Source organism: Chelon labrosus, assembly GCF_963514085.1.
Source record: "Chelon labrosus genome assembly, chromosome: 12".
NCBI lineage: Eukaryota > Metazoa > Chordata > Actinopteri > Mugiliformes > Mugilidae > Chelon > Chelon labrosus.
In genome coordinates, this window is record NC_140345.1 from 14,871,884 (window position 1) to 14,888,188 (window position 16,305).

Consider the following 16,305-nt stretch of genomic DNA (forward strand, 5'->3'; position numbering starts at 1 on the left):
TTGTGGAAATAAACTTTATTAGAAAAACCTCAGTACTGTTTCATACAGTCTCCTCAAACTTACAGCTTATCAACAGTTTATAACAGCATATGATGGAGTACGAGGACCGGTTTGCTACGAGCGAATCCATCGTAAAAAAAAAAAAAAAAAAAAAGTTACAGTGAAGTCAGCTGCCAAAGCATAATCTACAAGAACAGAAAAAGTCTAAAAGGTAAAACAAAGTCTAACCAGTACAACAAACTTTAAAAACTTTAATTCAACAGCATAACCAGAACTAACTTTGCAAGAACTGCAGAAGTTATAAAAACATATCTTTGGAGATTGTCTTCCAGATCACAAACAAATTAGTTCTCCCTTTCTTTATTTGCCTCCTTGTTCTTCCTCACCTGCTCCAGCTTCTTGTCCTGTAAAGTGTTTTAAAAGACGAATTACCATATTAGTTTTCATTTCAACATAAAAATAAATAAATAAATAAATAAAATAGGAGCTTACTTTCTCCTTGAACTTCTCACTGAGAGCTTCCTTCATGGCAGAGCGGTTCTCTTTGTTTGCCTCCATCTTCTGCTTGAGTTTCTCTTGCGCCTGCTTGCTAAAGTTGCAGTTTTCCTCGATGGCCTTCTGGATGACCTCCTTCTCGTGCTCTCGTTTCTCGGCTAAATGTTTCAGCACTTCGGCCTCGTGGCTCTGACAAAACAAACAAACAAAAGAGAGCGGTAACAGAACATGAATTCTAACCTCGCGTGCTCGACGACTTATTTGCTCACATCTGCTTGCAATTTATGCAGTTAATCTACATACCCTGCGTCTTTCTTCTGCAGCTTCCAGTTTCTTCTTAATCTCATCTAGTGACATTTCTTTGTTCTTAGTCGGGGACAATGGGAAGTGCACCTTGGCATCTGGAGTTGAGGGCATTAGGATGACCTCAAACGCTTGACCGGATGAACGTTTATTCAGCTCCTTCACTTGGATGTCTGTAAAAATGTACACTTAGTGTTAGCGTTCAGCAGTTCTGTGATGATATGAGGTCAGAGAAGAGAAAAACAACAACATACCTGAACTAAATCCAAATATGAGGTATACATTTTATTTATGAGATTAATAATAATAAACTGACTGCCAAGAACGTTTTCAGTTGCTGTGGAGCAGCTAGTCAGACCAGTTAGGTGATCAGCAATATCAACAGCCATTCTAACACAGTGCATCCACTGAGATTCACTGTGCGTCCGAGGATAATTAAAGGAGGTTAAGCCTGCCATCATCTCACGGGTCACTGCTCTTCAGAGAGGTCAGACAAGAACAATAATCCCTGCTGTCTGGCAGCATTTTGCATTTCCAAACAAGAAACGAAAACAAGACAAGCCATTTTGAAGCATTATGTCAGTGCGCTGCCTTCGCAACCACATCAAAGGGACTACAGTTACTGGTTTATGGTTGATTGGCACGTTTGAGTCATGCATCTGCTTCCAGAGAACAACTTTGCTCTGCACTAAACTTCTGGCGAGAAGATTTCTTGGTTTAGCTATCATATACTGCTTGTGTTGCACATTTACTGTGTGTGTTCACGCTGGAGTGGAGATAGGCGTGCATGTACTGAATGAAATAATTGTGAAGCAATTTAAAAATTTTATTTTTAATTCATGTTTTTTAAGTTATTGTTGTTGCAAAGTCTTGTTGCCCACTAGATAGTTTGCAGTTTACACTTACCTCCAATGGATGCCATTTTGCAGAAATGTTGCCTTTAACACCACTGCAAGAAAATATGAAGAAAAAAAATAAATAAATAAAGCTATGCACTAGCAACAAAAACACATTTCACCTGAAAGGATGCAGCTCGTTTGAAATTAGCTAATGGTCTGAGCTCATGTTTTCACAGATCATGGGTCAAGCATGCGAGGAAACCTTTTTTTTTTTCTTTTTTTTTTTAAACAGTGAGGTGCTGTAACATACTACGGCTTGTTTTCGACACTGAGGAGACAATGATATTTGATTCGTGCACAAATAACGTGTGTTCATGCTGATTAATTTTAGTACTGGTGGGGTTACACCAGGAGTTAGGGGTTGCACATAAAATTCTCCAAAGACACACTCGAACCAAAATGGCGGGGGCGGTGCCGAGGAAAACAAAAATAAGGTGTAGAAGACCTCAATAAATATACACACGAATGTAAACTAAGCAGCAAAAGGTTATTTTATAATTATAAAATAGTAGTGGTAAACAGGAATAAACAAGTTAAAATACCCGAAAAACACACTTGAGTTTGCTAGCTAAACATAGGAATGGTACTAATTAACGTTACATAACATAACATGACAACAACAACATCCATGAGAATTAGTTTTAACTCATTAACTTTGCATATGGCAAAAGAAATCTATGCCGATAATGCAAAAAAGACTTTTCAGACTATTTTCTAATGCTTATTTTAATTTTTTTATGTACTAAAGCAGGTTTGGTGGTCGACGGACATAACTATAACCTCCGTTAATTGACTTCTGAGTCACGGAACAAACACCTGAATCGTGCATAAAGTGTCCAGAACTAGCTTTTAACTCTACCCACTCTCGGTCTGAGTGATCTGAAAGTCCGATTAAACATCTGCATTGAGTCATTGTTCTCACCGTCAAGTGCTTCAGCTTGAAGAGCAGACCTCTGCCTCCTCCTTCTTCTTCTCTATTCAAACCGCCAACATCTGCACCTTCGCGCAAAAACCCACCGACCATAAACGTCACCAGAGGCGCCTGCGTTCATTGGTCCAAATCCACCAATCACAGCGGGAGTTGTAACTAAGCGCCAAAAGGAGGGGGGCGGAAAAAAAAACAAACAAACACAAAGCTGGCACATCATAATGTTATGTAACTAACTGTCAATTAAATCATACACACTGACCTAATATGTGATAATAAATACATAACAAAGTACATTTTACTCCCTAACTGACTAGCTGGTAACTATTAATACACGGTGAAGTAACGTAAACCTCTAGTTCAGTGTGTGCAATGCAATTATGTGTTCACCACAGAGGTTCACAGCAAGACTGATGCATAGCAGTATTAGTTCCACGAGGGGGCAGTGTCCCCTCCAATTTCCATGTGCAAATTTCAGCACTTTGCATATTCTGCTGAAGTAACTGAAGTAAACTTTTATATTAACTTAAATGCACGACTACTGTCTTTATTGCATTGTAATTGTGTGCATGCTGGTATGACTATTTTGTATGCTATATTGATCTATGTAAAGATCTTTGCTTTGTAACAACCAGAAAATAATGTTCTGTTGTGATTTATGTTAAATGCACTTTGTAGTCAACTTGCAAAGCAACATGCAGTATGTTCAAGGTAGGGTTAGGCCACTGTGTAACATTTGTTCTGTAAATGTCTGTGTTTGCTTTGTTAAATGTGCTTGTCCTTGCATTTATTTATCCCCAGAGGGGATTTCTCCTTTTGTTTTTGTGTAAAATGGTTTCAGCATCAGCAGTTTGCAGGACAGCTTCAGTTTGACAAATACGCTCTCAGAGCTCCTAATCTGTCCGGAGTCACAGCTGAAGACTCTGGAAATTACCGCTGTGACCTGAGTACTAAATGACAGGATCTTGAAGACATGGCTGCTCCATGCCTCTGGTTAATTTGATCAGTAGAAGGTTTTTTAGTTTTCCTTAAGTTCTTCTATTCAGACTGCGTGCTGTTCTAACTCTGACACCACACATTTTCTCTTCGGAACATTTTGTCTCGACTGTGTCCCGGAAAGTCTCCACACACCCATGTCTGGGCTGACAGCCCCTGAAGATAAATGAGCTGTTACCTTGGTTACTCAGTTAGTAGTAATGTGCAAATGACACAACTATTTCCTCATAAATCTGATTTAAATGCTCACAGTTTAGGTTCACAGCTGCTCAGCAAAGAAACACAGCTGGAGTCTTGTTTTGGTAGTTTTGTCCTTCATTTCCATAAAAAACATTGCTCCCATCAAGTGAAATACTTGATCCCTGAATAATCTCTGATATGTGAAGAACAAAAAAAAAGAAGAAGCCCTCAGTTTGATGATTTGATCCACTTCTGGATAAAGTTTGTTTGTGAGTCAGCAGCTTTTGGCCAATAACCTTATAGCTCCATCATGTGGCCAAGTATTGTAAAAACCCTGAAAAATATGTATTAACAATTTTCTTTAATTTGAATATAATTTTCTACGTTTGTCTGTGATATATATATATAAAACTCTTGATGTCCCCTTGCTCTTGTCACATACAGATCCAGATCAGGACTGAAACTACATCAGGCTCCCAACTGAGACAGACTACAAGGAGGATTTATTTAATAATTCCATCCGAACATGCTTCAGATGTGATATCTGGAAGCTGGACTAAGGAGAACTAAAGTTACCACCAAATGTTTACTTCCTTGTGTCGTCCAGTCAATCACAGTGACATTAGTAACACATATACTGTATAGTGTATGGTAGACACTTAAAACTTCTTTGATTTATTCAGCATCCATTTCAACAGTTTCATTTCAAGCAAGAAATACCAAATGTGATGTAAAGTTTACAACATTTCTCAGGCTTTAATTTTTTCCCTCTGAAGCAGCTGAATCTAAAGTCCAGTTTGAACAAACCTAAAGCAGGGAGATGTGATGTAGAAACTTCAAGCAAATTACAGCTCTAATCCTTCTCATTACTCACTGACATGAAGAGTTCTGACTTTGAATCTTTCACCAGTTTAACCTGATGTCAACAGTAATTGCGGTCACATAACCATTAAGTCTTCCTGGGACATCCTGTCTCTGTAAATGGTAGCAAAAGATGAATGGAGACTTTCATCATGGCTCAAAAGAAAGGGTCAAAGGTCACTGAAGTGGAAATGGGGTCGTCAATAAATTATCTGCAACCATCTGTTTCCAGACAACTTCTTTTTGTGTCTTGTATGTGGTGGTTTTATGGTAAAACTAATCATAACACAATACGCTTATCATTAGATTTAAGTCTGTGCCATCCACGCTCGGTGTAAAGCCTTATGTAGATTTGCTGTTTTTATTTCACCTCTCTAACACCCAACAACAAAGTCTTTTAAAAGCGAAAGCAAGAATCTCTTTTTTCTTTCATGTTTCTTTTCATGTTGCAGCCCTTGCTTACGGGGTAAACTACAAGAAAGTCCTTGGGGTGAGTGATGAAAGAGTAGTGATGGATGAGAGAGAAAAACTGTGATCCTGGCAGCTCCATCCTACAAACAATAAAAATAGAGAGGCAGACATCCGATGCCAACTGCTGCTAGCCAAGCGAGCCCGCCAGTGCCAGAACAAAGAGGTAATTACTGAAGACTCACGGGGCGCGTGGCTGCGCCCAGTAGCTGAGAGAAGTTGGTTGTACATAGGTTTTTGTTTTTTTAAAAAAAGCACCATATCACCTGCACTTTTGCAGAGCAAGGATACACCCTGAACGGTCCCTGAAGACACCTAATATCTGTTAAATCCTTCCAGGTTTCGATGGGTAATGTTAATATTAATTAGCAGTTCTTTTGAACAGCTTGCATTCATTTACTCAATGATGCCCTTTAGATGCTCAGATTTAGAATAAACTTAATAAATGCAATTTTCTGATGAAGTAAAGCCTTCAGTATGTTTACTTTGCATTATACACATCTGTACCATAGTAGCACCAAGCACAGAGTTGTTGCTTTTTGTCCATCATAAAAAGCAGTCTATTTAGAGATTCCAAAATGCAGTTGCTGTGAGGCCCTCAGAGTTTATCCTGCTCCTATGTGGAATGTTATGATGTGCTGGCCTGTGGGTTCGACATTCACAGCTACGTGAGCTACATCGGGAGCTCGCAAGGTCCTAAAACACACCACTACCAGTACAGTACAGTACATTGCATCTGATAAAAATGAACAGTAAAATCCACTAACGGTAGTCAAAGTACACTGCAGTGTTCGCTTTGTGTTTTATGGTTAGATGCCTTGTGGGTTCATTTTAAACTGTAACTCAGTTCAGATTTTGGTGAATAGATAGATTGATTTTACTACCAAGTCTCCATATTCCAACTTTCAAGTTAATCGGTAAATATTTGGAACTGAAATATTTCGTGTTCCAGGTTAGATATTAAGGGACTATTAATAACCCAATCACCACTGGCGCCCAACTATTCTGGTGAAGTACCAACAGCAGGGACTTTAAAGGGGCGTCTGTCAGCACCTGACAGTCTTTCCCATGGTATTCGTGTTGCTTTAAACAGCAGACACTAAGCTCAAGAGGACAGATGGTCTGTTTTTAAAGTCCCTGCCTTTACTGTCTAGTTATCCACTCTGCTCCGTCTGCTCCATAAAATATTGTGTATTGACAGAAATGAACATTGCCGTAATACAATCCATTAAACGCATAAAGATTTTAGTGGGGCTAAAACATGCTGTATTTACACCGATCAGCCACAACATTAAAACCACTGACAGCAGGAGTAAATAACATCGAACATCTTGGGACAATACAATGTTCTGCTGTGAAACTTTTGGATCTGGCATTTATGTGGATGGTACTTTAGACATGTACCACCCACCTATATCAGACCAGGCACGCCCGTCCCATTGCAAATGACGCTCCTTGATGGCAGCAATCATCCCCAGCAGGATACAGCCTGGACACAGGCACGCAAACAAAAATGGTTTAGGAACACCTCAAAAAAACATGAAAAACAGCACAAGGTGTTGACCTGGCCTCCAAATTCACTAGATCCCTAACCAATCAAGTATCTGTGGGATGCACTGGAACAAGCCTGATCCACAGAGGCCCCTCCCCATAGGACCCAAAGGCCCCCTCTAACATCATTGTATTGCCAGACACCACAGGACACCCCCAGAAGGACCATGTCCATCCTCAGGTGAGTTAGAACTGTTCTGGAGGGACAAGGGAGACCTACACAATATTAGGCAGGTGGTCATAATGTTATGCCTGATCGGTGTATGTTCCCAGTCGCTGTCTGGTGGAGCCTCAGCATGTCACATTAAAAGTCTTCCACGTTGAGGAGTTTTATTTTGAAAATCCGTCGAGTAACTTCCGACACTTAGTGTGTTTAGGCATTGGCAGCGTTTTACGGGACAGAGGAGGAAGACTGAGGAGGAAGACGAAGGAAGGCGTCGGTAGACTACAAGGAATTTAACCATTTTTATGTCAAAATGGGGGCTTGCCTGGCCTTGTGCTCTTTAGCCAGCTGTGTAAGTATCTAAAGTTACTATCCTCGATATTGACGGAAGTGTTTTTTTGTTCTAGTACCGTTAGGCTAAACTGAGGCTAAGAGGCTAACGTGTCAACAGCTAACATAAACCTCTTATGCTACTCTTAACTAGCTAGTCAGTAAGTTAAAATACTAATATTCTAGCTGCAGTATACATTCATACTGCTATAGCTTAGCAGTAAGAAGAAGAGGAAGTTAGCTTGGCTGGCTAGTCAGTCAACACGGGTAATAAATAAATAAATAATGACAGAGAAGGTAACAACAGGCCACTTGATCAAAAATAGCACATTACATCAGATATTTAAAGCTGTCGACTATTAATACATCAGATGTTAGGTTTGTGATTTGGCTAGTCATCTCAGATGAAACACTAAACTCTTTTTTTTTTTGCTTAAACTGTGCAGATAAGACATTGTCGAATTAGGTCGGGTTAGTCTTCCTCTGTGTTGACTGTGTCCTCATTAAAGCTAAAGGGAGCAATTATGTTTTAAATTATCTTGACAAGCGGGAATAATAACAGGCCTGTTTTATGAGACTGTATGGTGAATTCAGTTCTTCAGTCAGAGGTGTGACACATATTCAGACTGATTATCTTGAATCATTTACAGGCCAGGTGTGTTTAGTCGGAGATAACCTACTTTACCACTGGCATTGTACCAGTAACTCTTGAACGCACTCATTTACCTGTTTGGTTTTAACACCCTGTTTTTCCTCAAAGCTTGAACTGTTGCTGTCTTTTTTCCCCCCCCGTTCCTCACAGGCCTCTTGTCTGTGTGGCTCAGCGCCATGTCTTCTGTGCGGGTGCTGTCCCTCCTCCAACAACTCCACCATCACCCGGCTGGTGTTTTCCTTCTTTCTGTTGCTGGGAACTATGGTGTCCGTCATCATGATCCTTCCTGGAATGGAAACACAGCTCCGCAAAGTGAGATCCGCGCTCCTAATGCTGCCAGGTTGTAAATGACACGGATGAATGCGCGTTGAGGATAGCGTAACATTTCTTCGACTACACCCCCTTGTCAGAACAAATTCTGAAGTGTATCTTTGCAAGTTACGATATTCATTGCCTGTTGTAAGGAATATTTCAACTTTAGGATCATTTCGGAGGGCATTGTTTGTGGTGCGGTTGTATTGAATTAAACATCTTCCATCTTAACAGCACCATAAACTACATCCTACAAAATGATCATACAGTTGAGTTACCACCTTTCAAAATGAAATAATAATATAACAGTCATGAAGTTGGATTTAGTGCAGGATTGTTATATTAGAATGCCTTAGTTTTCACTATTAACTAGCAAGTGTATATCTTTTTGAGGACATGCAAATCATCATATTTTGCATATGTTACGTTGGGTTTCTATCATGTATCTTACTATCTATGCTAAATACTGCACAGAGATACTGATGAGCTCAATTGCAAGTTGTTGTTTTTTTCATCTGACTTTCTTCCTCTTTCGTAGATACCAGGATTTTGCAAAGGAGGAACAAGCCTACATGTTATTGAAAACCAGGTTAACTGTGATGTCCTCGTGGGCTACAAGTCCGTGTATCGTATGTGTTTTGCCATGACCTGCTTCTTCTTTCTGTTCTGTGCCATCATGGTTCGCGTCCGTAGCAGCAAAGACCCGCGCGCAGCTATTCAAAATGGGTAAGAACTTGTTGAGATTATATTGCGCACGTAGGGGGGTTAGTGGAGGTGGATTTCTGTTTTCTGTACTTATGGTGCGTTTGTACGTGGTTACATTTCAGGTTCTGGTTCTTTAAGTTTCTGATCCTGATTGGGATTACAGTGGGAGCTTTTTTCATCCCTGATGGAACATTTCATACTGGTATTAACATTTCTATGAAAAACATAACAGTATGCTGTATCCGTTTCCTGAGCAGTATCTCTGGAAAACATACAGTACATGTACATTTATACAGTATATTATTGTTGAGCGGTATTAGTGAGCTCTGTGCTGTGCTTGTTTCTTTCGTCCTTCACAGTGTGGTTTTACTTTGGATTGGTGGGATCCTTCATCTTCATTCTTATCCAACTTATTCTCCTCATTGACTTTGCCCACTCCTGGAACAAGGTGTGGGTTGAAAATGCTGAAAATGGGGACAACAAATGCTGGTTTGCAGGTAGAGCATTCACTTAAACACTTGTTTTTGTTAGGCTATGCACCTGATGACTCACTTCTTATAATAGGAGCAGGCATAATGTTTGAAGGGACTTGGGTAAGGACGTCACAAGAACCAAAACGTCAGCGACAAATGAATAAAAAAAGTCGGAAAACCTGACGGTACTTGTTTATCTATGGTACGCAGTGTACTGAGCATATTGGTGTTAGCAGGTGCAGTGGCAGCAGGTCTTATTTGTGGGGGAAAAAAACGCAGCAAAACTTGTGTGAGACATTTTGCATTTGAGTCTGATCAGATAAAATAGTTATAAACAAAAGTTACTCAGAATACAAATTATTCAAACCAAAGAAGGGAACAGTTATCGCAACAAAGACAAGCATCTAGATGTGAGTTTCAGCTAATTTTACATGAGAAACATGCTCAGAGTAATCATACCCTAAAATGTTATTTTTCTTTTCTGAACTGCAAAAGCTGCATGTGTTGTATTAACGATGTAGGTTTATGCTGAATTTCATCCGTTTGATTGATTTTATTTATCGATTATACATTTTTCTACAGAGATTTGTGAAATTTCACTTAATGGTACCAATTTATGACGTTCCTTGATTAAACATGTTTTCTCTTTTGTCCAAGTCAGTATCTGATTTTTTATAAAAATTGAGATTCATGTCGGTGCTTGTCTGTGTGAATTTCAGGGCTGCTGACTTTCACTGTCCTTCACTATGCACTGGCCATCGCTGCCGTGGTGCTTTTCTACGTTTACTACACACAGCCAGACGACTGCACAGAACATAAAGTCTTCATCAGCCTCAACCTCATCTTCTGTATCATCGTCTCTGTTGTCTCCATCCTGCCAAAGATTCAGGTGCAGTGTGAGAATGGGATCTGAAATGTTACTCAACATTTATTTAGCAGCAGAGGGGATGTGCTCCAGTCAGCTGATATTTTGATAGAAGTACTTGTACAGGAAAATAAACATTAGTTTGAAAGCAGCTTAACTTCAATTTACATTTTGCTGTTGTTGCATTTTGTCCCGTTAATTGCAGGAAGCTCAGCCACACTCTGGTCTGCTCCAGGCTTCAATCATCTCCCTCTACACCATGTATGTCACTTGGTCTGCCATGACCAACAATCCAAGTGAGTCTCCTGATGTCTCAGTGCTTGCTCTTTCGTAGTTTGTTCCTCTGTGGTGATTGTACTCACTGTGTCCTATTCACATTTACTTGCTCTTTAAATGCTGCAGTATATTTATCATAAAGGTGAGTTTTGCTTGGCGCGCTATAGAAACCAGGAGATGCTTCTTAGTGGTTAGCATACCTTGCTAGCTTTATATTGTGTGAGTTGTCATTCCCGGGCAAATGGCAACATTGGCAGTCTTGTGGCGGCTGTAGGGTTAGTTTTATTCTAACTATCTTACAACCATTTACACATGACACTGAATACACCGTGTAGAGTGGTATGTCAGTTTTCTTTGAATAGATGCAAATCATCTGTGTCACTTCGTAGAATCTTTTTGCAACACTCCCCACACTTCCCTGTCGCTCTCCTGCGTTTGCAACCTGTTTTATAATGAAACTGACAACTGAAAGACAGTGGCTGGGAGACACAAGGGCTATTCAGTAATGTACAAATTTTTCCATTATCTAATATATAAAGCTAAAACAAATGCCACTAGAAGACATTTCTCCACTCACTCAAATAGCTTCTTCAGTTCTTAATGACTGGTGGGGTGTTTAGGTTTTTATTATGAGCATCTATGGGTGGCGCCCACCTGAAACTCACTAGGGTCTGTTAACAACCAGATACTCACTTGCATCTGGAGGATATTCAGATTAACTTAGATGGTTTTTGATCTTTCCACAAGTGGATGAGATGTGAAACTTCTTTGTCCCGTTGTCTTTGTATTAGATTTGTTTTTTGAATATGACCTGGATGACTGAGTATCTTTACAATGCTTCCACAGTTTTGATTTTTCAGTGTTGACAGTGAAATTTAAGAAATTGCTATGAGAGAAATTTTAATTTAGAGTAATGTACTGATTAAATGGATGCGTAAATTAATTATTTTTTTACTGCCATTAGAGTCTAGATGGACATCGGATGCTTTGAGATTTATGTCCACGTCAAGTGCTAACAGGCTCACTGTGTAATAATGAGTTTTTTATCATTTGAATGTGTGTAAAAATGTGTGATGACGTGAGTGTATGCTTTATGCTTTTTAGATCGTAAGTGTAACCCCAGCCTGTTGAGTCTAGTGTCATCTGTCAACGGCACTGCAACATCTGGTGACACCTCTACGGAACCGGTGCAGTGGTGGGACGCTCAGGGCATTGTTGGTTTGATCATCTTCCTCTTCTGTACCCTCTATGCCAGGTAAGTCATCAAAGCTGTCAAAAAAAAATTCTGTGTTCTGTTTTTTTATTGTTTTTAGTTTTTAAACTCAAGTCTTTCTGTCCCTCCTTTAGTATCCGTTCATCCAGTAACACCCAGGTAAACAAGCTGATGCAGACAGAGGAGGGCGGAGGGTCGGGCGGAGAGGGGGTGGTGGGAGAGGACGGCATACGCAGGGCCGTCGACAATGAGGAGGAGGGGGTCAGCTACAGCTACTCCTTTTTCCACTTCCACCTCTGTCTGGCCTCCCTGTACATCATGATGACTCTTACCAACTGGTACCAGTAAGTACTGCCAACAGCCTCACATAAAAATAAAGGGGAAAATGCTGACGGGGAAGTAAAAGCTTACCCTCTGCCTCTCGTGAATTGCCTCAGATCAGCTGCCTGTGAGCGAAACATAGCTGCAGTGAAGCTCCTCAGTGGACCGACTAATTAAACAGTCTGATCCTCAGATACGATTACAAATCAAAATTATGAGCTATAGACAAAAAAACAGCAAAGAGTTAAATGTGTCTGTTTCATGCTTATGCGACGGCCTCGAGTCTTCAGGGTTCATCGTTGCCCAGATGTTACACTCCTCCAGCTCAGCCACCAGAGGGCACACTACTTCACCTGAAGCTTCTTCAAACTTGGAGCACAGATTGAATGTCAGTTTATAAAACCGTTTCAGTTGAGGAGAAACTTGCCCGCAGAAGTGCTTTTTTTTTTCTCGGATTAGTTGTGGATGAATTTCAATTGATGCGGTAGGCTGAAGTGCTGTTAACTAAATTGTGCTTTTCCCTCTGTGTCTTCCCTCCAGACCAGACACCACCACGAAGGCCATGCAGAGCAACATGCCAGCTGTGTGGGTGAAGATGAGCTCCAGCTGGCTGGGCCTCGGGCTCTACCTCTGGACCCTCATCGCCCCTCTCATCTTCCCTGACAGGGATTTCAACTGAGCTCACCATATTTTTGGCGTTTTTATTTTTTCTTGCCTAGTGTATTAGGCAACTTGAACGATGTTATCAAAGGAAGTAGACTGGAGATTAAGACCTTTCATTTTATTCGCTTAAACATTTTCCTCTGCTGTTATTGTTTTTTGTGTTGTTTTACTTCTCTTCCTTGGTTTACTGAGTATAACAATCATCATAGATGTTTAAAACGGTTTTAAGCCATAGGAAGTTGATTTATTTGCCAATAACTCACAATGATAGTCTACCCCCTAAACCTCCAGGCTGTGGTGTGACAGTGTGAGCTCCCAAATCTCCGTGCTGTATTTTAGTTACTGAACTATCACAACAGACTCAACAACAAGACGCTTTTCTCAGTACGTCAGCTGTTTCCCTTTACTTTCAGTCCTTTCAGATCTGACCTTTCTGATTGGCCATGTCTGGAATACCCCTGATTAGCTGGACTTATTTTCATCGGGGGGCGACGAGGGGAGCCCCACTCGGGAGCCCCAGGCTGAGTTGAGTGTCAGAGCGAGATAAGACTAATAAGACACTCCCTACAGATCATAACAGGGTTTCCCTCTTGCTGCTAGGCTGAATGCAAGTCAACGTCATTGCATCTCGAGCCAGAGAGTCCTAACAGACAGCCGGTGCAATCTCAGCTCTTCCTTGCCCAACCTAAGCGCTATCTCCGGTGCTAAGCTTTTCCATGTCTGACTGTGTTCGGCCTTGGACAGCCACAGGAAACAATCTTTACCTGTATAGCAGTGTGTTTGCAGCAGCGAGACATGTATTGATCCATAGCAGTTAGCAACATGTAATGTGGTACAATAAAACGGGTGAGAGTATAAGCTCCACACTACCTGTATTCTTAAAAAATGCTACTATTTCCATGTGGTTGCAGGCAGAGATGTTAAGAAACAAAAGGGGTTTTAATCTTTGCAATGTATGAAACATTAATGATGCATTTCAGAAATGATATTGCTGTTAAACGGTATTGACTGTCATAGTAATTTGAATTGTTGTAACGGTGGTACAGTACTTATGCATTACATAGTGGTTACCTCAATTTCAATATGAGTTAAAATGCGATAAATATATTTTGTACTTGTGGAAAAAAAAAACGAAACTTTTTGGTACGATCCTGAAAATGTTTTTCTTTTGCAGACGTTTCACCGATCATGAATCAGATGTCCTGTACTCTGGCTGAATATGAGTGTCGTGAATGGACTTTTTCAGAGTGTTGTGATAAAATTAACCTGTTTTTCTTCCAATCTTTGTTTGTACATTTGATCTCACTTAGAAGATTAGTTGACCTGCCAACGTTGGATTGTAACTTAATTATTTTTTAACACTACGTTATTAAGTGCCTTTTTGTAGTCCCGCGTTTCAAAAAGAACTCATCACTGAAGCTGATGTGCTTGTTATGCCTTGCAGTGTGGTGCGTCAGTCATTGCATGCCATAAGGCACCGGTCTATGCTATGAAGGAATATTGTAATTAAGGTATGTGCTCAGTTTTTAATAAAGATATAAACTTTCTCTCATTCTTTGCCTTGATGATTCCTCAGTAGGAGCTTTAGGGTTGTGTCCTGGTAGTCAGAGCGTGAAGTACAAAACATGAAAAGGTGCTCTTTGTTACTTTAATGGAGATTTAACTTGACAAGATACAATACTGATATGAGAGCATTTAGAGAGATCTGCTGTAGGAGTTCAATAGAAGTCATTGATTGCACTAAACACCACAGCACTTATCTTACTATGGGTGAAGCATCATGTATAGATGACAACCAGAAATGAGCAAACCACATGGCTGGCATAATGATTTTATCAGCCACTAACATTTTGACCCTGTTTGCCAGTTACCTTCCTGTGAAACCAGCCTGAAGCTGAACTGAGAATGCTCAACTTTCACTACGTAAAAGGTTACAGCTCCGACTACCCCCCCCAACTGTACCTTAAACCAGTACGTGTGTGACCTGTCTAATCCTCTCTGCTGGTACAGAGAGGTGGCTGTGTTTGCCAGTGGGTTGCAGTCTCTGCTGTGTTATTTCCTTCTTGCCTGGCTGGTAGACAGGACATGTTGGTTTTGGCTGCCGCGCTCAATCCAATTGGCACCGTGTGGAAATGTTAAGGACACACTGCCTCCTGTAGACTTCCACCCTCCCACAACACCACCCTTCGCTCAGCCTATCCACAATTACAATCCTAAATTGATGGATTGTGTCACGGTTTAGTTGTGGGACCTAAAAACTCTTTGAGGAGGAAACGTTGTGGGGCAGACAAGAGCACATAACTGTGAAACCATAAACAAACAACCATGAGAGTGGAAAATAAAAGAAAAAAAGAAATTGTTTTTAGGCTCCGTTTTTACTAATTATACATGCGGTGTGAAAGACAGAAATTAGCAACACAACAAACTCCAAATATGGACGAAGCAATCAAACACAAGGTTCTTTTTTTAAACATCTGCGTGTAATATTATCACTGCTTTAAAATAGTCTGAAGATACCCTTCATGCCGAATTCACATTTGAGAAAAGTGAGCACTTTAGAGGGGCTATTTAGCAATGATGCACCAAAAATAGAAGACTTAATCACTTGTGAAGCTGGAACGCTGCGCAATGCATTAATGTTTTGCAGACTAAAGGTCCTCTTTCTGCTTTTTGCAGCGGTGCGCTTCACACTGCCCAAACATTTGACTCCACGTCATGGAAGAGGGTGCCCGTCAAGTCTTGTGCAATCGTCGTCAAATGCACAGATGTTGAAACTTACTACCAAAGGGACAGATGGGATGTCACACCCCTACCAGGAGTAGACATGCATCTAATTTTGACTTTTTGCTTTTTTTAAAAAGCCTAAACTCTTGTACCTCTTTTTTTTTTTGTTGTTGTTGTTGCTCTTTTAGTGACTCAAACATATAGATTGTCTTTCATGAGACTAAAGAACTCTTTCCACTGTTCTTCCATTAGTCCCGTCTGAAATTTAACAGCCTCCGAACACAGCCAACAGCATCTGAGAACAAATTAGCCAAGCGTCATAAATCGCACTTTTATTTCCCCTGTTATCATCAGGTGTACAAATGTGAACTCGGTTTTTCTCCTCGGGCAGATTTAAGACCCTCTCCGTCTTTGGCCATTGGCTCCGGCGTCATAAATCCCACCTTCACTTCCTCCGCTATCATCAGATGCAATTTGTCGCTGTAATAAGAGATCAGAGGCTGTAATGTGCTGATTATGAGCCACTTAGTGTAGCTCGGCAGCCGTGCTTGGTTAGGCATCCGGGGATTTTTAATTGCAGATTGACTGAGACAATGGTTATCACTCGCAGTGTTAGCCCTGACCTTAATCTCCACTCCCATTTTCCCACATTAGCTTGGAAATGCCAGTGTTTGGCTGCAAGAGCAAAGTAATGTGGTAATGCGCGCGCTGTAGATCATTATGATATTTTAGCTTTCAGAGCCTATTATCAAAATAAATGAACTGTGAATGGTACAACTGATGATGGTGCTGGTTTAGATCAGGCATTGTTTTGTGAGATGATGGCGCATCCCTGACCACTTCTCTGACAGAATGACTGGAAATGCCTGTCTGAGGTGTAATTGGGTTTTAAGAGTGGAATCCAGGCCCATTAAATTATGTTCTGCA

The 16,305-nt window shown here is 40.6% G+C and overlaps 2 protein-coding genes across 2 annotated transcripts; one reads left to right on the forward strand and one right to left on the reverse strand.

Moving 5' to 3' along the window:
* On the reverse strand, positions 1–3,049 carry stmn1b (stathmin 1b). Its single transcript, XM_084556519.1, has 5 exons — positions 2,620–3,049; positions 1,705–1,747; positions 799–971; positions 493–684; positions 1–404 (listed from the first exon to the last, which is right to left on the reverse strand). Exons 2-5 carry the CDS (start codon positions 1,718–1,720, stop codon positions 345–347), a joined length of 441 nt encoding a protein of 146 aa, XP_084412645.1. The 5' UTR covers positions 1,721–1,747; positions 2,620–3,049; the 3' UTR covers positions 1–344.
* A 3,766-nt stretch (positions 3,050–6,815) lies between these two features.
* On the forward strand, positions 6,816–14,335 carry serinc2l (serine incorporator 2, like). Its single transcript, XM_084557965.1, has 10 exons — positions 6,816–7,196; positions 7,977–8,138; positions 8,677–8,864; positions 8,966–9,045; positions 9,203–9,340; positions 10,036–10,205; positions 10,387–10,477; positions 11,562–11,712; positions 11,805–12,014; positions 12,532–14,335. The coding sequence occupies exons 1-10, from the start codon at positions 7,158–7,160 to the stop codon at positions 12,668–12,670; spliced, it is 1,368 nt and encodes a 455-aa protein (XP_084414091.1). The 5' UTR covers positions 6,816–7,157; the 3' UTR covers positions 12,671–14,335.
* Positions 14,336–16,305: the final 1,970 nt, after the last annotated feature.

Coding starts and splice junctions, on each gene's coding strand:
- stmn1b (XM_084556519.1), bottom strand. Junction 685..798: donor CTGCAGAAGAAAGACGCAGG/GTATGTAGATTA, acceptor TTGTTTTGTCAG/AGCCACGAGGCCGAAGTGCT. Junction 405..492: donor GTGAGAAGTTCAAGGAGAAA/GTAAGCTCCTAT, acceptor AACACTTTACAG/GACAAGAAGCTGGAGCAGGT.
- serinc2l (XM_084557965.1), top strand. CDS start 7,158: ATGGGGGCTTGCCTGGCCTTGTGCTCTTTAGCCAGCTGT. Junction 7,197..7,976: donor TGTGCTCTTTAGCCAGCTGT/GTAAGTATCTAA, acceptor CGTTCCTCACAG/GCCTCTTGTCTGTGTGGCTC. Junction 11,713..11,804: donor TTCTGTACCCTCTATGCCAG/GTAAGTCATCAA, acceptor TCCCTCCTTTAG/TATCCGTTCATCCAGTAACA.